Source organism: Zea mays, chromosome 2, assembly GCF_902167145.1.
Source record: "Zea mays cultivar B73 chromosome 2, Zm-B73-REFERENCE-NAM-5.0, whole genome shotgun sequence".
In the NCBI taxonomy this organism is placed as follows: domain Eukaryota; kingdom Viridiplantae; phylum Streptophyta; class Magnoliopsida; order Poales; family Poaceae; genus Zea; species Zea mays.
In genome coordinates this window covers 236,048,762-236,072,205 of record NC_050097.1, presented here as the reverse complement: position 1 = coordinate 236,072,205, position 23,444 = coordinate 236,048,762, and the positions used below count along the sequence as shown (strand labels likewise).

Genomic DNA, 23,444 nt, shown 5'->3' with positions numbered 1-23,444 from the left:
TGGTCGCTCGACCAGCTAGTCGAACTGGGGGACCGACCAGCGACTAATCTCGATTAGTCGTCGACTAGGTCCGACTAATCGAGCTCTGGTCGACCTGGTCGTTTACTGGTCGTCCTGTTCATCCAGGAGACTAGGACCTATGTATATACTATATAATATATACTATTATACTATATAGTAAATAATTATATAACTATATAGTATATATGAACTTCATATACTATATTATGAAGGATAGGGTAAACATGACATGAATTCAGCAACACTGAAAAGTGAAAACAGCAGAGAAACACTTACTAGTTATTAATACTACAAGTCCCAGATACCAGTACCACACAACACACATTACCACCCAGTTACCTAAAGAAGATCTTCATCCAACTGAAATTCATCACCTACAGCTCCCCTTCCACCTGATTCTTGTTCGCCTTCATCTTCATCATCATTCATTTGTCTTGCTGTCTCTTTGAATTAGTTGCGTGTGCACGAACATCAGCAGGCAACTTTTCAATAGCCTTATCAACGAGAGCTGCAGAATCTGCAGCGGCTGAGGCTGATGATGCAGAAGCAAGAACAGTGTTATCCACAACAGAAGATGGATTGCCGCTGCCCACAACTTGTGATTCTGGGAAGATCACCTCAACATTATCCTGACGACGACGACCAAACTCTGTACAAGAATAAGGAATAAGGATGGACTGATGGACTGATGGAGTACAAGAATAAAAATTCAGAAGTCCAGTCCAGATTACAGAATGACACAGCACATACAAGGATGAATGATTGAAGGATGAAGGATGAAGATTGAAGAACAGAACTACACAAAAGAATACCTCCAGAAGATGAACTCATGCCGACGAAAAAATCTAGATTTCTGGAGTCCGTCGGTGAAGTCCGGAACTTGGAAGTTGGAAGAACTGGATTCGCGCGTGCTGGAACTCGGGATTGGATTCGCGCGTGCTGGATTGGAAGTCTGGAGTGGAGCAGTGGACTTTGGATGCCTAGATTCCAGAACAAGAACTCAAGAAGAGCCGCCGAGGAGGTAGGGAATTAGGGAAAGGGAAATAAAGAGAAGACAGTAGAGGCGGCTGGCGTTCCATCTTCAGTAGAGGCGGCTGGCGTTTCAACTACCTGTAGTCGAGCCGCTCGCCAAAAAAGCCCACGAAGCCAGGAAATCAAAAAATCTAGGTCCTAAACCTAGTCGCCCAGAACCGGCTAATCGAGCGACTAATCGGCCCTAATCGTCGACTAGTCGGACGACCAGGGCGATTAGGTACTCTAGTCGAGTCGGCTGCCTAATCGAGCTCTGCTAACCGACTAGCCCGACTAATCGCGACTAATCGCGATTAGTCGGACGACTTGAAAACACAACTCAGTATATGATGAAACGTACAAGAGAAATGGTTAGGTAAGTAAAGTTTACTTGCTAATGAAAGGGTAATCATCAGGGTACATTGTCTTCAGCAGCTCCAGCAGGTCACGGGCGCTGATGAAATGAGGAGCGCAGATGTGCCTGTCGGAGGCTTGTGGTGTCTCATACACAAGCAGGAGAGCATTGGCAGTGTCCCTGACGTCGACGATGTGCCAAAGCTTGTCCCTCATTCGATCAGATCCTCCTGCATCAACATAAAAAAGGCAATATAGGACGATCAAGTCAGAGCAATAACACAATCGGCTGTAAGGGGAGTTATAAAAAGAAGATATGAATTCAGCGCATTGTTTGGCGATGCGTGACAGAGAACCTTTCAGGAAGTAGACGAGGAACTGGCAGCTCGTGTTGAGCGTCGGCTGCAGAAGAGGGCCGAAGACCACAGCTGGATTGACCGTCACAACATCCAGCCTAGTCTGCTTCGCGTATTCAAGTGCGGCCTCTTCTGACGAGATCTTGGCAACAAAATACCAGTTCTGCAATTAAACAAGGCGAAGTGACGAACTCATATTTGGAAACGAACGAGTATATGCAAGTTTATATAGAGCATATTTTGAAACCAGGTCTTTCATCTGTCCGGGCTCTCCCTGTTTTCGTTACTGCCGCTGGTTTACAGTTCCAGTTACCTCTTCGTTCCTGCAGAACTCTTTATCTGACCAGCAGTTCTCATCTTTGATCTTGTCTTTGGGCCAGTCTTTCGGGTTGATCTCAACAGCAACCATGGATGAAACGACGACCACTCGACGAGCATTTGCAGCAGACGCAGCCTTGAGTGCGTTTATGGTGCCGGTAACAGCAGGACCCAACATCTCTCGCTGAAAAGTTGTGCACATCATGGTATTGGACCACAAAGTGTGATAAATATAGCACAAAGCTACCACAAAGAAGTTGGAGTCTGCATTGCTTTGTATGATTAGCATTCATATCTTTTTTTTCTCAGCATGTTTCATAATGTTTAAATTTTTTTTGTGGGCAAACAGATGTTTAATTGATGGCGAAGAAATGACTTTGAGCCCAACTATTTGTGAGTTGTGTCATGAGACGGGCTTTGTTCCAATACTCTCCACCTGATTAAAAGTAAACAAATGTTAAACATTTTACAGAAAAAAACTTGCCACTGGATCGGTGATCTTCCCTGAAGGAACAGGAGTGGTGACATGAAAGACTCCTTGGCACCTTGCGACTGCAGCCGCCACAACGTCGTAGTCAAGGACATCAGCCTTGAAAAGCTTGAGGTTTTCGGAAGCATTCTCTAACCGCTTTAGATGAGCGGTATTATTGTCCTCCCTCGCTCTCCTCCTCCTCCACCACCCACCTTAGAGTTCTGCGAGAATCAAAATTAAGATAAGACTATTGCATCTGATAATACTGAATTCAAACAAGAAAACTCACATGTCCAGCCCAAAACGCTTTCTCCTTCCCCAATCAGCTATTACCGCTGATGCTATTGACAGGGCATACATCGATGCAGCCATTTTCCGCACGAGATGCTGACATGTTGTGTTATCCGGCCAAACATAGCAAACTTAGTTTCACCCGTTTCGTCCCCAGCCACAATGACAAGTTTGTACCTGATCCGATTAAGAACAATTTAGTAACCATAGATGTTTCGATACAGGTCATTAGGTACAAAACCCAAAGAATGAGAAGTACAACTGGGAAGTAAAGCTCAAATAAAAAAACATGGAATCCTAGGCACACAACCCAATCCCGAGTATCGACAAAACATCTGAGAAAAAAAACAATAGGGAATTCCTCACTATAATTAACAGAGGCACTCGAAGAATAGTGTCTCTAATTATGTTTGCAAGTCTCCATGCTACAACGGTCAAGCTAATCAGAACATTCAACTGGTAAAGTATTGCTTTCATAGTTCAGAGGGGACGTGACATATTGTTGGGCTAACGGGACAAATACAGTGCATAAGGAACATGCTGCATTTTCACTTTATCTTGATTATAATTGGAACAACCATAGTCTTGACTGTATGCGTGTGTGTCTGTGATTGTGCGACATACCAACCTGTTGCGGTGGTGCAAATCCTCATGCACCAGCTATTTTTTACTGGCCTATGGTGTCTCAGTAAACACCACAATCATTTTGCTATCTGGGCACCAGGTAGAGACATTGCTCGAGGCTTCTACATGTCCTAAATTATTTGCTAAAAACACTATTCAGGCATGCTTGTATATATCTAGCATCCAATTATTGATAAAACAACCAAACATAGTTCAACCAATAACCAATTTTAAAAGCAAAAATATCCTGCAAGAATTCACTATTAGGGGCTTAGGAACTTCATAGCCCGAGATTGTGCTGATCCTGGTTGAAGCTTATAAGTTGGCGAAGGAACAATCCAAATAATCCAAGCATGGCAACAACATATAACTTGATATTCTTTTTGACATAGTTTTCCAACACAGACAAGGAAAATGAAATACTTATTACAAATATGACTGGATATTGCTGATAGCAGCAGAGATATAGCAATACCCGAACTAACCTCTCCAACATTGCTAAATGCATAGCAAACTGTCCTGAAAATAGCGAGTCCCATTGCATCAGGTAACCTACATATGTAAAAGTTGCGGCTATCTGGAAGTCAGCGCATTGCATCAGGTAACCTAGGCTGTAAAATGATTTTTGCTAGTTTCATCTAGTGATGCTTCTAATAAGTAGATTTGCATGCTTATAATTACAGGCAAATAAATGGATGAATGAAACAAACTGAAACTATTTTTTGTTGATTGAAGCACGTGATTGCATGACACAGCACACAAGGCCCAAATGATGCCGGTGTTTAGAACATATGTGTAGCTAATTTGGTTAACATAAACTGGGATGAACAGTTAGCCCACTTGGTCCAACTCTCTTGTATAGACCCAAATACAGTTTTGCCAAGAACTTTTTGTTTATTTTTATCTGTACAGAAACCAATTACAATTCTTTCGTGAGTGTTATGTGTCACCTACAGTTGAGTAGGACAAAATTATTTATCATTATGCCACCAAGCAGAAGTACCTATTAGATATTCTCTGGAGATGCTAATTTAAGACCATTAATTTCAATAAAACAATATGGTGTCAGTGTTCTAGAATTTAATCCAGATCTCAGCCTCCTTATAGCAGCAAGTACATTCATAGTCTGTTGATCGACAAAAATAAATGCTGAAAAAATGGCTTAATGTTTGGCCACAACAGATGAGATAAAACCATAAATGTTGCAAGAAAAGTTAGTTTGTTACCTTGCTAGTACCAGGTACACCATGTATATAAGGCAGCGTCCTAGGCATTGATCATTGCAGATTGCACATCCTTTACAAATATCAACATCTTCATTTCTCTGAAATCAGACTTTTGGTGGCACCAAACATGCTCAGGAATGTTTTGTATCCCAGTCTTTTGTAGGCATATATTCTAGCTTTTCTTGGATTCTGTGTGTAAATATTTCATTTTAGTAAAACAATACAAAACAATAGATGAAGAGAGAAGGGTTGTTTGTTACCGGTGCCAATTCATGTGATTGATTCCCTCTAGCAGAAAAAGAAGATGTAAGTTCTTCCTCCTTGTCATACTTTGAATCTTCATCAATGTCACTATTATAATCATCACCGACATTGTAAGGCTCATTAATGGGATCTTTCTTTGCCTATAAAAAATGAATAGGAACAAGCTTGGTCAAGGGGAAGATTGGAATGGTGTCCAAGCTTCAAACAAGACTGATTTTCATCTCAAGAGTGTCCAAGGTCAAGAATGAAGCTGCAATTTATTATTATTTTTTCAAAACAGACATGATAATCTACTATCATTATAACTTTAAAAGTGCCATTTAAATTACATTTGCAATAGATAACTAAAATTGATTGAGTATCCTTGCCTCAACAAACTCCAAAAACTTAAATAGACATGTCACACAACAATTTCCATTCCTCTCGTAATGCCTACTTTCCGTACACGACTAAACATCTCCAGAGCTTGTAATGTGCAGCAATAAACAAGTGCTTAATATATTTAACAGAAGGCACGCGTTCGGCATATCGATAGGTGTCGAACATTCACCTGGGCATGGTGCTGGCGCAACTGCACGATGCGCGCTGGCGAAACTGCATGACGGCAGGCCACTGGTCTGGGTCGGCCTGGGACCGGTCGCAAGCGTCACAGAGGCGGTCGTGCACGGTGAGCTCGACGACGGCTCCGTCTTGCCCGCGTCGTGCTCTCGACGGATGTGGAGGCGGAGGTCGAAGCGCCTGGGGCAGGGCGTGGTGGAGACAAACCTCCTGCATCGCTTCTTCAGGTTGGGCACGTCGAACAGGGGAGGCAAAACATGGAGAAAAAATTCATTACCAAATTTAATACATACACATTTTAAAATATTAAATTTGTTTTAACCATTCAGATATCCACTTTCATCCTCCTTATATCTAATTCGATTTTAACCTCTAGTATCTTCATCCAAACGCACTCAGAGTAGACAGATGCGGTTCAGTTCAGTTGACTGCATGAAGTCTGCTCATCCGGTCGCCAAGTCAATGCCTCCTGCTTCCCAAGGTATTGCCCAGATCACAGACAACTGACAGTGTATCCATCGTTGCAAATTTCCAGAAATTTCTGCACATCCAATTGAACTTCTCCACTCCTACAAATATTCTTCAAAGCACACACAAGTACACAACACTACAACAGCTATCAATCTCTTGGAAAAAGAGAAGCAAGAAGAGGAACAAATCTCCTGTCTTGAAGAAACAATCAGTTAATTACACAGGAAGGAAAGAAAGATATAAATGAGACGAGCAGATGTGACCTCCGGTGTGGAGTTCCCTAATACACAACGCAACTAACTGGATGCAGCGGCCGTGGGAATTGCAGGGGGGAGGAAGGGGAACAGAGGGAGGGGGACATATTTATCACATTTTTAATTATTAGGAAACTAAATCAGAGGGGGTTGGAGTTAGCAGCTGAGGATCCCGCCACCCCCAGTCCCGGAAGAGCGTGAAGAGGTTGGGTTAGTGCTGTTGTGAGGCCGCTCGCTGGGGACGACAGGAACGGACGAGGCTCCCTCCCTGGTTAGTGCTGTTGTGAGGCCGCTCGCTGGGGACAATGGCGTTGGGGAAGAAGAAAATTACCAAAGCAGAAGAAGCCGTGGAACAGGACGAGCCTCGCCTACGCCTCGCCGCGCCGAGGGGGAGGGGGGTCGATCGGTCGGGGGCCGTTGGCCAGATCTGCGGTTGCGACGACGCGAGGAGGCGTGAAGGTGGGGTGGGACCGGCCCTTGTACTGGAGCATCGTGTCCAGCCGCATCTCCACGCCGAAGCTGCCCGTGTCGTTCTCCGCCCGGAACTCACCCACCCCGGGCCTGGTCAGCTTGATGGGCTTGCCCACGCCGCCGACTCTCACGCTCCGTGTCGCCGTCTTCCGCGCCTTGTGCTTGAACCCCGGCACGGACGCAGAGTCGTCGAAGCGGGTGCCGTTGAAGGAGAAGGTCACGCCGAGCGCGCCGTACTCGATGGCCCGGTACATGTTGGGGTTCCGGAGCGACAACGTGGCGGTGACGTTGAAGGAGATGGTGGAGTTAGACGCCGGGTCGGCGGGCGCCAGCGCAAACCGCTGCAGCACGGCGTCGTCGGCCGTGGCCTCGGTCGGAGGCGAGCACCAGGACGGTGATGAGGCTAGGTTTTTTTTGGATCCGAACAGAAGAGGAAAAACAAGGATGGCGAGCGGGTGTACGCATCGAGGCGGGGGGGTACGCATCGAACGACAGAGGGCCTCCATGGCGTATCGGACGGTCCAGATCGCTGGAAGGCAGAACATGTCAGAGACAGCCTACCCCTTACCGCCTTAATATAGTATAGATTTTAATTATTAGGAAACTAAATCAGAGGGGGTTGGAGTTAGCAGCTGAGGATCCCGCCACCCCCAGTCCCGGAAGAGCGTGAAGAGGTTGGGTTAGTGCTGTTGTGAGGCCGCTCGCTGGGGACGACAGGAACGGACGAGGCTCCCTCCCTGGTTAGTGCTGTTGTGAGGCCGCTCGCTGGGGACAATGGCGTTGGGGAAGAAGAAAATTACCAAAGCAGAAGAAGCCGTGGAACAGGACGAGCCTCGCCTGCGCCTCGCCGAGGGGGAGGGGGGTCGATCGGTCGGGGGCCGTTGGCCAGATCTGCGGTTGCGACGACGCGAAGAGGCGTGAAGGTGGGGTGGGACCGGCCCTTGTACTGGAGCACCGTGTCCAGCCGCATCTCCACGCCGAAGCTGCCCGTGTCGTTCTCCGCCCGGAACTCACCCACCCCGGGCCTGGTCAGCTTGATGGGCTTGCCCACGCCGCCGACTCTCACGCTCTGTGTCGCCGTCTTCCGCGCCTTGTGCTTGAACCCCGGCACGGACGCAGAGTCGTCGAAGCGGGTGCGGTTGAAGGAGAAGGTCACGCCGTACTCGATGGCCCGGTACATGTTGGGGTTCCGGAGCGACAACGTGGCGGTGACGTTGAAGGAGATGGTGGAGTTAGACGCCGGGTCGGCGGGCGCCAGCGCGAACCGCTGCAGCACGGCGTCGTCGGCCGTGGCCTCGGTCGGAGGCGAGCACCAGGACGGTGATGAGGCTAGGTTTTTTTTGGATCCGAACAGGAGAGGAAAAACAAGGATGGCGAGCGGGTGTACGCATCGGGGCGGGGGGGGGGGGGGTACGCATCGGACGACAGAGGGCCTCCATGGCGTATCGGACGGTCCAGATCGCTGGAAGGCAGAACATGTCAGAGACAGCCTACCCCTTACCGCCTTAATATATAGATATACTCAATCTAACCTGACACACCACTTGCTACCATTCTTAATTAAGGAATACCGACTTGGTACCCATTTTCAATTAAGGACCGGCTGGCTCCCTGTGCTCAACCGGTTCTATGGTCTAGTGATTTATTATAGGACAGTCTGGCAGCTTACATTTAGTAACGTAAAAGATGTGTGTTTTTATGACTCTCCTGGCTCGGTTTCCAGTTCGAAATAAGTCATACTACATCCATCCTACAATATAATGAATCCAAAGTTCAAAGTTTATACCAAATTAAAAACGATTCTAGGTGAACAAGCACACTAAAATGCAACGATCAAATGCATACATACCATAATGTTTATCACACCAACCCAAATATGATATTCATGGAGGATTATATGTGTCATTTGTTTTACTTATAATATAACTTAAAATTACTTGGATACCGTATATTTTAGGATAGAATGACTATACCTATTAATTGTTTACAAAACGAAAAAAAAACGATTCTATGCATTCAAAATAGTTGTTTCATCCATATTTCATTGCATTCCATATTCTTGAAAACTACACTACAGAACTCTCGACTAAGAACCACCAAAAAGAAATAAGTTGTTTTTTTATTGTTCATCAATTTTAATTAGCATGTTATTAAAGGCAAAAAGAAACAGTTCAAATTTTTCATCAATTTTAATTATAATCTGTCCATGTTATTGTTGGGTGATTAAAAATGGTTTACTTGACCCCAATAGCATGTTGAAGGCAACAAATCTGTATTTGGGATAACCATATTTACGAGTGTTTATAATGCACAACTTTGCTCGAATTGAGGGCAGAAAATTGTACAGAGCTATTAAGGTTGAGGAGTATACCAATTTGAGGGAGCAGGCTATTCGATATATGCCTGAATCTTTTGACAAGCTCGAGTACCTGATATACCTCAACGTAGCTCAAACACGTATTGAACAAGCTCCTGAAACGATCGGCAAGATCAGGTCTTTAAGGCACCTCAATCTTTCAGAAACCGGTGTCAGGAATTTGCCTGAAGCGTTTGGTGGCCTCCGGTCCTTGCAGACTTTGCTGTTGTCACACTGCAGAAATCTTGTGAAGATATCGCAGAATATAGCCTTAGGTCTTGTTCGTTTGTGCCGGATTGATGGGTCGGAACGATTCCTAACCGGATTGTTTCTATAATTTATATAAACTTTGATGAGGTGGAACAATTCCGGGTACAATCCGACACAAACGAACAAGGCCTTACTGACTAATCTACAGAAGTTAGACCTGGAAGGATGTCACTGTTTGGCTGAAATGCCGCTGGATATCAGCACCATGAGAAATCTGAAAGAGCTAAATGTGCTCGAATGCTCATCGCTTCAGAGGATGCCCGGTGGCCTTAGATTACTGGCTAAATTCGAAGCATTGCCAAGGTATATTGCAACGGAAAAAAAATAGTAAAGCCGTCTTGGAGCTCCAGGGTCTGGAGAACATGAGAACACTAGGCGTGGATAATGTCGACAGAATCTCTAAGAAGGATGCCGAGAAGATGCAGCTTCAGAGGATGCACAAGCTCGAGCATCTGGCACTGCGTTGCAACACGGATGGTAAATGTACTAGCACTTCAAGAGAGGTGGTGGAAGACATATTCGACCACCTAAACCCCAACTGTGGGTTGAAAACATTGGAGATCACTCGTTACGCAGGGGAGAGATTCCCACGCTGGATGTCTGACTCCGATGAACGCCGACAGCTTAAGAACCTTGCTCATCTCAGGTTAATCAATCTGAAGTGTAAAAGTCTCCAGGTGCTGGGGCTGCTACCTAGTCTCACGGATCTGGAGATCTGTGGGATGGATGCTATAACGAGATTCGGCAAAGAACCAAAAGGACATGCGCTGGCATTCCGTGCACTGAAGAAGCTCACCTTTTGTCAGATGCTAAACCTCGAAAGCTGGCCAGAAGACGGGGCTAAATGTGATAGTCTTGAGGAGCTGTCAGTCATTCAGTGCCCGAAATTTCAAAAGCTATCCATGGTGGCGTGTTCCATAAAAAGGCTTAATGTCTGCATGAGTCCTCATCAACTGTTCTCGAAAGAAGGGCTGTCAGGTCTTGCTAACAGTAAAACCATGAAAAGCATATCGATTTCGCTGTGTGAAGATCTGTCGTCGTCGTCTGATATCGATGGCCTGAAGCTTCTTTCAAGCCTCAAGAAGCTAGAGATCTCTGGGTGTGATGAACTTGAGAGCTTGCCTTCAGGCTTGGTGGAAAACCTCGCTTCACTGAAAACCTTGTCAATCTCCAGATGCAGCAAGTTGCACAGGCTATTTACCCCTTGTGATTCTTTAGAGCAAGCATCCATGCACATCTCAGGCCTCGAGGAGCTGGAGATTTCTGGTTGCGACGAACTAGAGGGCTTGTTTCTGGATGTGGAGGGCCTGACTTCGTTGAAACGGTTGTCGGTCACCGGACGCATAAAGCTATGTGACTCCACTCGACGCTTGTCGAGCATCGAGGTGCTAGAGATTTCTGGGCATGATGAGCTTGAGAGCTTGCTTCCGGGTGTGGTGGACAGCCTACCTTCGCTTATGAGCTTGTCCGTTGTTTCATGCAAGCTGCAGGATCAGGATGTGTTGTGTTTGTTGAAATGTACTACCCTGAGATCCTTGCGTATATCTGACTGCCCAAATGTGAATGACGTCCATCTAAACCACTAGTAGTAGAGTTGACATGTGGATTTTTCTCAGTCGTGATATATACACTGATTAGTATAATACTCGTGCGTTGCGAAGGCACACAAATTCGATGTTCGTTAGTTATTTTTACTAAAACGCGACAAATAAAAAAGAAATTAGCGAATATATTCTAGGGGTTTTTACATGGGTGACCTTAGTTGTGACCAGGTGCTCAGTTTTGCCCCTAGTCTGAGGAACTCCTCGTTTCTACCCTCCCACGCGTAAAAAAACATCAGAACACTGCTTGGCCATCGTTTCCGTGACTCTGATGCCGTTACCGTGACCTGCAAGTAGGCCCCGCGACCCCTCTCCATCCAAAATTCCTCAAACCCAAATCCTGTACTCGTGTGCCCCGACGCCCCTCCAAGCTCCCCACCGTCGGCGGCACCCGACGCACTTCATCTCCCCACCGCCGGTGGCACTGGGCTTGGCGCCCCCCCTCTCCACCATCTTCTTCCCCACCGACGCGCTCCAGACGCCCTTCATCTCCCCACCGCCGCCGGCACTTGGCTTGGCGCCCCCCTCCCCACCATCTTCTTCCACCCGGACGCGCTCCCGACGCCCCCGCCAAGCTCGCCTCCTCCCCACCGTCGTCTGCTCGGGGCTCGGCGCGCCTCCTCCCCACGTCGATACTGCTCGGCGCGTCTCCCGATCCAAATCGGCCAGCCTCATCTTCTCCCGATCCAAATCGCCATTCTCCCGATCCAAATCTGCCAGCCCCATCTTCCTCCCCGAATCGCCGAGAAGGACTCTCCTGTAGGCCGCATCCCTGCTCCCCCACGGATCCACGGAGCGGCAGCCTCTCTGGACGGGCTTCTTCTCCGGCGCCGCAGCAGGCCTGGAGGAGCGTCTTCACTGTGGAGGAGCGCCGCAGCAGGCCTGGAGGGCTTCTTCGCCGTGGGCCTCCTCTACGCCTGCGCCGCCCTGCTCCACGCCCCGTCTCCTGCATCCTACGCGCCATCTTCCCAGGCTCCGGCGTCCTCCTCCCTGCTCCCTACGCCCAGCCCCGTCCGCCCGACAACTGGCAGCACATCGGGCCTGTGCAGTGTGAAGGTCTTGACGAGTAGTCAAGCCGTGGCACGCTACTCGCCCCTTCGGAGACGAACGTGATTTGGGTGATTTGGGAGCACGAGCACCAACTTCACCCGCGACGTAAGTCACTTTCTCCTCCTCAAGCTTGCTGTTTCTGAGCTTGCAGACAACACTACGAAAAAGATAGGGTGTCGGGTGTCGGGTGTTACTTTACTTGTGCTTAATTAGCCACTACAATAATCCTCCTCAAGCTTGCTGTTACTTTACTTGTGCTTGAGGGCGTCAGGTGTGTGGTTGCAGTGTGTGTGTGGTTGCAGTTGTAGGAACTTGGACAGTGTGTGTGGTTGCAGTTGTAGGATGCAGTTGTATTTCTAAACTGGAGAAAGTATATGTGTCTGATACAACCGGCTAACAGTCACACAAACAAGATAATTCCAATTATAACAACATTGTAGCATCACTAGCGTCCGATAAAACGAGAAGTCAAGTGGATTACCTTCCAATTGCCAGCGGCAATGAAATCCCCGTCCACCTCGCCACATCCCCCGAAGCCTGATCCTTGCTGGATAGGCGACATGTTCCTATCAGTGACAGATTTAATTTGGCTACCCATTTAATTTTGGTCCTGTCGATTGTGAGTCCTGGGAACCTAGGAACCGTATATATGCTAACTCAAATGCTAAACTGTTTGTGATATAACAGTTGTTGCTAACTCATTGTTGCGATATAACAGTTGTTGCTAACTCAAATGCTAAACTGTTTGTGTTTACTAGCATGGATTCACGCATGTCGCGGGCAAGCGGCTCCTCCAATGGAGGACAAGGATGGCCCAGTTATGGTCCGGTGTCGCTGATCCACTGCCCCAAATGCGAAAGGTCAGAGTCGCTCGTGAGACTAAGATCGAAAAGGTGGGAGAACGGCAACTTTGGTCGAGAGTTGAAAGGGAAATGTGTCCTTGGGCCTTTTCTAAGTATTTTGGTGATTTAGTGTCCAACACAAGTGCCTAAGTGTTAAAAAGTGGACAAAGTACAAATCAAGTATAAAGGTATGCTTCTAAGACTTAGTATATTGTTTTGGAGACTAATGTATTATGTCTAAGTGCTGGAAATAGGAAAAATCAAGTTGGAATTAAAGATGGCTTTGTTCAGCCGGAGTCAGCTCAGTCTCGGTGCACCGGACTGTCCGGTGGCGCACCGGACAGTGTCCGGTGCGCCAGGCTGACTCAGGCGAACTTGCTGCTCTCGGGAAATCGTCGGCGACGTACATCTATAATTCACCGGACTGTCCGGTGGTGCACCGGACTGTCCGGTGAGCCAACAGTCAGCCGGGCCAACGGTCGGCCGCAGAATCCGCGCGCGACGTGTGGCAAGTGCCAACGGTCGGATGGGGCACCGGACTGTCCGGTGTGCACCGGACAGTGTCTGGTGCGCCAACGACTCCAAAGCGCCAACGGTCGGCTTCGCCAAATAAGGAAAGAGATCCGCACCGGACAGTGTCCGGTGGTGCACCGGACTGTTCGGTGCGCCAGGCGACAGAAGGCAAGAATTGCCTTCTTGAATTGCTCTCAACGGCTCCTAGCTGTCTTGGGGCTATAAAAGGGACCCCTAGGCGTATGGAGGACATACCAAGCATTCTCTAAGCATTCCTAAGCACCAAGACTTCGATTCCGCGCATTTGATTCTTTGTGATAGCAACTATAGCTCCATTTGAGTTGTGAACTCGTTGGGTTGTGTTGTGAGCTCTTGTTGTGGCTTGTGTGCGTGTTGGTACTCTGATTTCGTGTCTTGTGTGCGTTGCTCATCCCTCTCTTACTCCATGCTTCTTTGTGAACATCAAGTGTAAGGGCGAGAGGCTCCAAGTTGTGGAGATTCCTCGCAAACAGGATATAGTAAACAAAGCAAAACACCGTGGTATTCAAGTGGGTCTTTGGACCGCTTGAGAGGGGTTGATTGCAACCTTCGTCCGTTGGGACGCCACAACATGGAGTAGGCAAGTGTTGGACTTGGCCGAACCACGGGATAAACCATTGTGCCATCTCTGTGTTGATCTCTTTGTGGTCATCGTGTCGTGCAAGTTCTCCTCTCTAGCCACTTGACTTAATTGTGCTAACTCCTAATCAAGTTTTGTGGATTAAGTTTCAAGTGTTTTACAGGATCACCTATTCACCCCCCTCTAGGTGCTCTCAATTGGTATCAGAGTCGTTCTCTTCAAGAAAGGGATTAATCGCCCGAAGAAATGGATCCTAAGGGCAAGGGGATGGTGGTCAATGATAAGGAGAAGGAGTCCTTCGTCAATGATCCAAAGGAGGACAAGCCTACTGACTCGGACTCGAGCCACAAAATAAAAGATGGGAGGAAGAAGAAAACAAGGCGCATCAAAGGGATAGTCTACTACGACAGCGACGAATCCTCTTCTTCCCAAAAGGACGACGACAACGTCTACGAGAATAAGAAGACGGTTAATTCAAACTTCTCTTTTGATTATTCTCGTATTCCTCAAAGTACCAATGCTCATTTACTATCCATTCCACTTGGTAAACCTCCTCATTTTGATGGAGAGGACTACGGATTTTGGAGTCACAAAATGCGTAGTCACTTGTTCTCTCTCCATCCTAGTATATGGGAAATAGTAGAGAGTGGAATGAAATTTGATAGCTCGGATAGTCCTTTGTTTATCAATGAACAGATTCATAAAAATGCACAAGCTACTACTGTGTTGTTAGCCTCATTATGCAGGGACGAGTACCATAAGGTGAGCGGCTTGGACAATGCTAAGCAGATCTGGGACACCCTCAAGATCTCACATGAGGGGAACGACGTCACCATGCTCACCAAGATGGAGTTGGTGGAGGGCGAACTCGGGAGATTCGCGATGATAAGAGGGGAGGAGCCAACCCAAACGTACAACAGGCTCAAGACCCTCGTCAACAAAATAAGGAGCTATGGAAGCACGCGATGGACGGACCACGACGTCGTCCGCCTAATGCTAAGGTCCTTTACTGTACTTGATCCACATCAGGTAAACAATATTCGTGAAAATCCTAGGTACACCAAGATGTCGCCCGAAGAAATTCTTGGGAAATTTGTAAGCGGGCGGATGATGATCAAGGAGGCGAGATACGTGGATGATGCATTGAATGGCCCAATCCACGAGCCTCAAACTATTGCTCTCAAAGCAACAAGGAGCAAGGAGGCACTACCTAGCAAGGTGGCGCAAGTTGAGGCGGTCGGGCTTAATGAGGAAGAAATGGCCCTTATCATCAAGCGGTTCAAGACGATGCTAAAGGGTCGCAAGGAGCACCCCAACAAGAACAAGACGAAGGGGAAGCGCTCCTGCTTCAAATGTGGTAAGATTGGTCATTTTATCGCTAATTGTCCCAATAATGATAGTGACCAGGAAAAGAAGAGTGGAAAGTGGGAAAAGAAGAAGAACTACAAGAAGGCAAAGGGCGAGGCACATCTTGGAAAGGAGTGGGATTCAGATTGCTCCTCTTCCGACTCCGACAACGAAGGACTCGCCGCCACCACCTTCAACAAGTCATCCCTCTTCCCCAACGAGCATCACACATGCCTCATGGCAAAGGAGAAGGTATGTACTCGAAACAATACTACTTATGCTTCTTCAAGCGAGGATGAGTCTAGTGATGATGATGAAATAGACTATTCATGCTTATTCAAGGGATTAGATAGAACTAAGATTGATAAGATTAATGAATTGATTGATGCTTTGAATGATAAGAATAAATTACTAGAAAAACAAGAGGACCTTTTATATGAAGAGCATGATAAATTTGTTAGTGCACAAAATTCTCTTGCTCTAGAAGTTAAAAGGAATGAAATGCTTTCTTGTGAACTATCTACTTGTCATGAAACCATTTCTACTTTAAAAGGTGTTAATGATGATTTAAATACTAAACTAGAAGTAGCAAATAAACCCAACTCTTGTGTAGAACATGTTATGATTTGCAATAGGTGCAAAGATTTTAATGTTGATGCTTGTAGTGAACACCTAGTTTGCATCTCTAAATTAAATGATGAAGTGGCTAGTCTTAATGCCCAACTTAAGACTAGCAAGAGTGAATTTGACAAGCTAAAATTTGCAAGGGATGCCTACACGATTGGTAGACACCCCTTAATTAAGGATGGTCTTGGCTTCAAGAGGGAAGTCAAGAACTTAACAAGCCATAAGGTTTCCATCTCCGCCAAGGAGAAAGGGAAGGCCCCTATGGCTAGTAGTGCTCAAAAGAACCATGCTTTCATGTATCATGATAGAAGACATTCTAGGAATGTGTATAGAAGTTATGATGCTTTTAATTCTCATGCCATGGTTGCTTCTAGTTCTTCTATTATGCATGATAGAAATTTAGCTAGGAGAAATGTTATTAATCACATGCCTAGAAGAAATGTTGTTCATGTCTCTAGGAAAATAATAAATGAACCTTCTACAATTTATCATGCTTGCAATGCTTCATTTGCGATTTGTAGAAAGGATAGGAAAGTGATTGCTAGGAAACTAGGGGCAAAATGCAAGGGAGATAAAACTTGCATTTGGATCCCTAAGGATATTGTCACTAACCTTGTAGGACCCAACAAGAGTTGGGTACCTAAGACCCAAGCCTAAATTTGCCTTGCAGGTTTATGCATCCGGGGGATCAAGCTGGATTATCGACAGCGGATGCACAAACCACATGACGGGGGAGAAGAAGATGTTCACCTCCTACGTCAAGAATAAAGATTCCCAAGATTCAATCATATTCGGTGACGGGAATCAAGGCAAGGTTAAAGGCTTAGGCAAGATTGCAATCTCAAATGAGCACTCTATTTCTAATGTATTCTTAGTAGAGTCGCTTGGATATAATTTGTTATCCGTAAGTCAATTATGTAATATGGGATATAATTGTCTATTCACAAATGTAGATGTGTCTGTCTTCAGAAGAAGTGATGGTTCATTAGCTTTTAAGGGTGTATTAAACGGTAAACTCTATTTAGTTGATTTTGCAAAAGAGGAGGCCGGTCTAGATGCATGCTTAATTGCTAAGACTAGCATGGGCTGGCTATGGCATCGCCGCTTAGCACATGTGGGGATGAAGAACCTTCACAAGCTTCTAAAGGGAGAACACGTGATAGGTCTAACTAATGTTACTTTCAAAAAAGATAGACCTTGTGCAGCTTGTCAAGCAGGGAAACAGGTGGGAAGCTCTCATCATGCCAAAAATGTGATGACAACATCAAGACCCCTGGAGTTACTTCATATGGACCTCTTCGGACCCGTCGCCTATCTAAGCATAGGAGGAAGTAAGTATGGTCTGGTTATAGTTGATGACTTTTCCCGCTTCACTTGGGTATTCTTTTTGCAGGATAAATCTGAAACCCAAGGGACCCTCAAGCGCTTCCTAAGGAGAGCTCAAAACGAGTTTGAGCTCAAGGTGAAGAAGATAAGGAGCGACAATGGGTCCGAGTTCAAGAACCTTCAAGTGGAGGAGTATCTTGAGGAGGAAGGAATCAAGCACGAGTTCTCCGCTCCCTACACACCACAACAAAATGGTGTGTTTGAGAGGAAGAACAGGACGCTTATAGACATGGCGAGGACGATGCTTGGAGAGTTCAAGACCCTCGAGCGCTTTTGGTGGAAGCCATGAACACGGCTTGCCACGCCATCAACCGGGTCTACCTTCATCGCCTCCTCAAGAAGACTTCGTATGAGCTACTAACCGGTAACAAACCCAATGTTTCGTATTTTCGAGTTTTTGGGAGTAAATGCTACATTCTAGTGAAGAAGGGTAGGAATTCCAAATTTGCTCCCAAAGCGGTAGAAGGGTTTTTGTTAGGTTATGACTCAAATACAAAGGCGTATAGGGTCTTCAACAAATCATCAGGTTTGGTTGAAGTCTCTAGCGACGTTGTATTTGATGAGACTAATGGCTCTCCAAGAGAACAAGTTGTTGATCTTGATGATGTAGATGAAGAAGACGTTCCAACGGCCGCAATACGAACCATGGCGATTGGAGATGTGCGGCCACAGGAGCAAAATGCGCGAGATCAACCTTCTTCCTCAACAATGGTGCATCCCCCAACTCAAGACGATGAACAGGTTCATCAAGAGGAGACATGTGATCAAGGGGGAGCACAAAATGATCATGTAATGGAGGAAGAAGCACAACAGGCACCTCCAACTCAAGTCCGAGCGATGATTCAAAGGGATCATCCCGTTGACCAGATTTTGGGTGAAATCAGCAAGGGAGTAACTACTCGGTCTCGATTATTTAATTTTTGTGAGCATTACTCTTTTGTCTCTTCTATTGAGCCTTTCAGGGTAGAGGAGGCCTTGCTAGATCCGGACTGGGTGTTGGCCATGCAAGAGGAGCTCAATAACTTCAAGAGAAATGAAGTTTGGACACTCGTGCCTCGTCCCAAGCAAAATGTTGTGGGAACCAAGTGGGTGTTCCGCAACAAACAAGACGAGCACGGAGTGGTGACAAGGAACAAGGCTCGACTTGTGGCAAAAGGTTATGCCCAAGTCGCAGGTTTGGACTTTGAGGAGACTTTTGCTCTGTGGCTAGGCTAGAATCCATTCGTATTTTGCTAGCATATGCCGCTCACCATTCTTTTAGGTTGATCCAAATGGATGTGAAGAGCGCCTTCCTCAATGGGCCAATCAAGGAGGAGGTGTACGTGGAGCAACCCCCTAGCTTTGAGGATGAACGGTACCCCGACCACGTGTGTAAGATCTCTAAGGCGCTCTATGGACTTAAGCATGCCCCAAGAGCATGGTATGAATGCCTTAGAGACTTTTTAATTGCTAATGCTTTCAAGGTTGGGAAAGCCGATCCAACTCTTTTTACTAATACATGTGATGGTGATCTTTTTGTGTGCCAAATATATGTCGATGACATAATATTTGGTTCTACTAACCAAAAGTCTTGTGAAGAGTTTAGCAGGGTGATGACTCAAAAGTTTGAGATGTCGATGATGGGCGAGTTAAGCTATTTCCTTGGGTTCCAAGTGAGGCAACTCAAGGATGGGACCTTCATCTCCCAAACGAAGTACACACAAGACTTGATCAAGCGGTTTGGGATGAAGGACGCCAAGCCCACAAAGACTCCAATGGGAACCGACGGACACACCGACCTCAACAAAGGAGGTAAGTCCGTTGATCACAAGGCATACCGGTCTATGATAGGGTCTTTACTTTATTTATGTGCTAGTAGACCGGATATTATGCTTAGCATATGCATGTGTGCTAGATTTCAAAACGATCCAAGGGAGTGTCACTTAGTGGCCGTGAAGCGAATTCTTAGATATTTAGTCGCTACGCCTTGCTTCAGGATCTGGTATCCAAAAGGGTCTACCTTTGACTTGATTGGATATTCAGATTCCGACTATGCTGGATGTAAGGTCGATAGGAAGAGTACATCGGGGACGTGCCAATTCTTAGGAAGGTCCCTGGTGTCATGGAGTTCCAAGAAACAAACTTTCGTTGCCCTATCCACCGCTGAGGCCGAGTACGTTGCCGCAGGACAGTGTTGCGCGCAACTACTTTGGATGAGGCAAACCCTCAGGGACTTTGGCTACAATCTGAGCAAAGTCTCACTCCTATGTGATAATGAGAGTGCTATCCGCATGGCGGATCATCCTGTTGAACACAGCCGCACAAAGCACATAGACATCCGGCATCACTTTTTGAGAGACCACCAACAAAAGGGAGATATCGAAGTGTTTCATGTTAGCACCGAGAACCAGCTAGTCGATATCTTTACCAAGCCTTTAGATGAGCAGACCTTTTGCAAGTTGCGTAGTGAGCTAAATGTCTTAGATTCGCGGAACTTGGATTGATTTATAGCATACATGTGTTTTATGCCTTGATCATGTTCCTTAATGCATGGTGTTGTTTATTTATGGTGCTCAAGTTGTACAAGCACTCCCCGGACCTCACAAGTCCATTTGCAAGTGATGCACATATTTAGGGGGAGATGTGCTACAACTTGACCCTTTGAGACTAACTGTGTGCTTGAGTTTGCTTAATTTAGTCTCAAAGGAGGATTGAAAGGGAAAAGGTGGACTTGGACCATGCAAGACTTCCACTGCACTCCAATGAAAGAGTAACTAATTCCAAGTTCATCCTTGTACTCTTATTGCCTTTTTACTCTTAGTTGAAGATTTTGGTGAGACAATAGGGTTAAAGGGCCAAAATTAATCCCGTTTTGGTGCTTGATGCCAAAGGGGGAGAAAATAAGGCCAAAGCAAGAAATGGATCAGCTACCACTTGAGAATTTTGAAAAAGTAGAGTTAGAGTCTTTGTTTGTCAAAATACTCTTGTTTGTCTCTTATGGTCAAAAGTTGATTTCTTGTGGGGAGAAGGCTTGATTATGTTTTTGAATCCTTGATCAATTTCTCATGAAATATCTCTCTTTGTGTTTCAACAAGTGTGTTTGACTTAGAGATAGGAAATTGAGCTTGATTTGCAAAAACAAACCAAGTGGTGGCAAAGAATGATCCATATATGCCAAATTTGAATCAAAACAATTTTGAGTTCTCATTTGTATTAATGTTGCACTTCCTTTAGTTGTTTTTTATTGTGTTGTCATAAACCACCAAAAAGGGGGAGATTGAAAGGGAAATGTGCCCTTGGGCCTTTTCTAAGTATTTTGGTGATTTAGTGTCCAACACAAGTGCCTAAGTGTTAAAAGGTGGACAAAGTACAAATCAAGTATAAAGGTATGCTTATAAGACTTAGTATATTGTTTTGGAGACTAATGTATTATGTCTAAGTGCTGGAAACAGGAAAAATCAAGTTGGAATTAAAGATGGCTTTGTTCAGCCGGAGTCAGCTCAGTCTAGGTGCACCGGACAGTGTCCGGTGGCGCACCGGACAGTGTCGGGTGCGCCAGGCTGACTCAGGCGAACTTGCTGCTCTCGGGAAATCGTCGGCGACGTACATCTATAATTCACCGGACTGTCCGGTGGTGCACCGGACTGTCCGGTGAGCCAACAGTCAGCCGGGCCAACGGTCGGCCGCAGAATCCGCGCGCGACGTGTGGCAAGTGCCAACGGTCGGATGGGGCACCGGACTGTCCGGTGTGCACCGGACAGTGTCTGGTGCACCAACGGCTCCAAAGCGCCAACGGTCGGCTTCGCCAAATAAGGAAAGAGATCCGCACCGGACAGTGTCCGGTGGTGCACCGGACTGTTCGGTGCGCCAGGCGACAGAAGGCAAGAATTGCCTTCTTGAATTGCTCTCAACGGCTCCTAGCTGTCTTGGGGCTATAAAAGGGACCCCTAGGCGTATGGAGGACATACCAAGCATTCTCTAAGCATTCCTAAGCACCAAGACTTCGATTCCGCGCATTTGATTCTTTGTGATAGCAACTATAGCTCCATTTGAGTTGTGAACTCGTTGGGTTGTGTTGTGAGCTCTTGTTGTGGCTTGTGTGCGTGTTGGTACTCTGATTTCGTGTCTTGTGTGCGTTGCTCATCCCTCTCTTACTCCATGCTTCTTTGTGAACATCAAGTGTAAGGGCGAGAGGCTCCAAGTTGTGGAGATTCCTCGCAAACAGGATATAGTAAACAAAGCAAAACACCATGGTATTCAAGTGGGTCTTTGGACCGCTTGAGAGGGGTTGATTGCAACCTTCGTCCGTTGGGACGCCACAACATGGAGTAGGCAAGTGTTGGACTTGGCCGAACCACGGGATAAACCACTGTGCCATCTCTGTGTTGATCTCTTTGTGGTCATCGTGTCGTGCAAGTTCTCCTCTCTAGCCACTTGACTTAATTGTGCTAACTCCTAATCAAGTTTTGTGGATTAAGTTTCAAGTGTTTTACAGGATCACCTATTCACCCCCCTCTAGGTGCTCTCAAGAGTTCGTGAAGTGTGAAAGCAAGTCATATCGAGATAATAAGGTCCATCCTTGTTTTATCCATTACGATTGATTTCATTTTTGTGCTTACTGCTGAATTGTGAACCCCTATTTGGATTGTTTAGGTTGTTAAAATATGCAATTTTTTCATGTGGATGGACGATTATGTCAAGATGCTTGAAGGGGCAGGGGTGGTGGGTGGCTCTGGGGATATGATGGCGTCTAATATGTGGGATGAACGAGCAGATGTGACTACGAACTGGGACAAATTTGCTGCCGAACTGAAGAAGATGAATGACAACATGGTCGAGTTGAAGAAGATAAAGGACAATATGCTTGAGTTGAAGAAGATGTTTGGAGCCTTTTATGCTTCTATGATTTTTATTCTATTCCTTTTCTTTGTGATGAACTATAGTTGTAAGCGCTGAATATGGGATTCATGGTGAACCTGTGCTGAATATTTGTGATGTTGAATCTGTGATGGACATTTGTGGTGGTAAATGTGTCGATTGAGTCAGGGTCTTGTTGTGATGAGTATGTGATGGCATTCTAGTGTGGAATTTCTGTGCCATGATCTTTTAGTGTTAAATCTAGTGGGAGACAAATTTATTTGAATTCTGGTGTCATGAGATTTAATTCAGGATACATACTGCAAAAAAATGAGACATACTGCAAAAAAAATGGACGTTACATGATTCTTTCTAAAAATCCAAAAAAAAACAGGTTCCTTACTGCGCTCGAGTCATGTTTTGGTCATGTGAAGTCAAAGGAAACTAAACTATTTGTATGTTCCCAGTTTGGCCTATAAGTATGTAAAACAAGTTTATATGAAATTATAATCTCAAATTTGTACCTTTTGTTCGTCTAACCTTTACAAACTTACTTCATGCATAGGTGTCCATTTTTAGGATTATTTACTAATTTCTGTGGTTTAATTGCCTTCTATAGCCAGAAAAAATAAATAAATAGTAAATATGGTCAAAAGATATTGAAACTTGGCATGGAGTCATGTTTTGGTCTTAGTTGCTTAAGGTAAAAAATTAAGAGGATTATGCAAAAGTGGGAATGTAGGTCCTTCACAAACGGACACATCTCTCACTAAGTTTTGTGACATTGAACTACAACTCCAAAGTTTGAGCTATATTTCTTACTTTTTTTGTTTTTTCCCTTGAAAAGTATACCCTTTGTTCATCTAACCTTTACAAACTTACTTCATGCATAGGTGTCCATTTTTAGGATTATTTACTAATTTATGTGGTTTAATTGCCTTCTCTAGCCAGAAAAAATAAATAAATAGTAAATATGGTCAAAAAATAGTGAAACTTGGCATGGAGTCATGTTTTGGTCTTAGTTGCTTAAGGTAAAAAATTAAGAGGATTATGCAAAAGTGGGAATGTAGGTCCTTCACAAACGGACACATCTCTCACTAAGTTTCGTGACATTGAACTACAACTCCAAAGTTTGAGCTACATTTCTTACTTTTTTTGTTTTTTCCCTTGAAAAGTATACCCTTTGTTCATCTAACCTTTACAAATTACTTCATGCATAGATGTCAATTTTTAGGATTATTTACTAATTTCTATGGTTTAATTGCCTTCTCTAGCCAGAAAAAATAAATAAATAGTAAATATGGTC

The 23,444-nt window shown here is 45.5% G+C and overlaps 2 protein-coding genes and 2 pseudogenes across 2 annotated transcripts; all 4 read right to left on the bottom strand.

Moving 5' to 3' along the window:
• Positions 1–1,418: 1,418 nt before the first annotated feature.
• LOC103649447 (cinnamoyl-CoA reductase 1) lies at positions 1,419–5,711 on the bottom strand. Its single transcript, XM_020549217.1, has 6 exons — positions 5,488–5,711; positions 3,933–3,999; positions 2,545–2,658; positions 2,056–2,244; positions 1,743–1,905; positions 1,419–1,616 (listed from the first exon to the last, which is right to left on the bottom strand). Exons 1-6 carry the CDS (start codon positions 5,709–5,711, stop codon positions 1,420–1,422), a joined length of 954 nt encoding a protein of 317 aa, XP_020404806.1. The 3' UTR covers position 1,419.
• Positions 5,712–6,588: 877 nt separating this feature from the next.
• On the bottom strand, positions 6,589–7,197 carry LOC103649446 (uncharacterized). The gene has a single exon (XM_008673713.1). The coding sequence runs from the start codon at positions 7,195–7,197 to the stop codon at positions 6,589–6,591; it is 609 nt and encodes a 202-aa protein (XP_008671935.1).
• Positions 7,198–7,487: 290 nt separating this feature from the next.
• LOC103649445 (uncharacterized) lies at positions 7,488–8,082 on the bottom strand (annotated as a pseudogene).
• A 3,507-nt stretch (positions 8,083–11,589) lies between these two features.
• On the bottom strand, positions 11,590–21,838 carry LOC103648169 (uncharacterized; annotated as a pseudogene).
• Positions 21,839–23,444: the final 1,606 nt, after the last annotated feature.

Excerpts from the sequence above, each read along its gene's own strand:
- LOC103649447 (XM_020549217.1), bottom strand. The coding sequence starts at position 5,711 with ATGCAGGAGGTTTGTCTCCACCACGCCCTGCCCCAGGCGCTTCGACCT. Across the intron at positions 2,659-3,932 it reads CATTTAGCAATGTTGGAGAG|CTTTTCAAGGCTGATGTCCT; the intron begins GTTAGTTCGGGT and ends GAAAACCTCAAG. Across the intron at positions 2,245-2,544 it reads GGAAGATCACCGATCCAGTG|CGAGAGATGTTGGGTCCTGC; the intron begins GCAAGTTTTTTT and ends ACAACTTTTCAG.
- LOC103649446 (XM_008673713.1), bottom strand. The coding sequence starts at position 7,197 with ATGGAGGCCCTCTGTCGTTCGATGCGTACCCCCCCGCCTCGATGCGTA.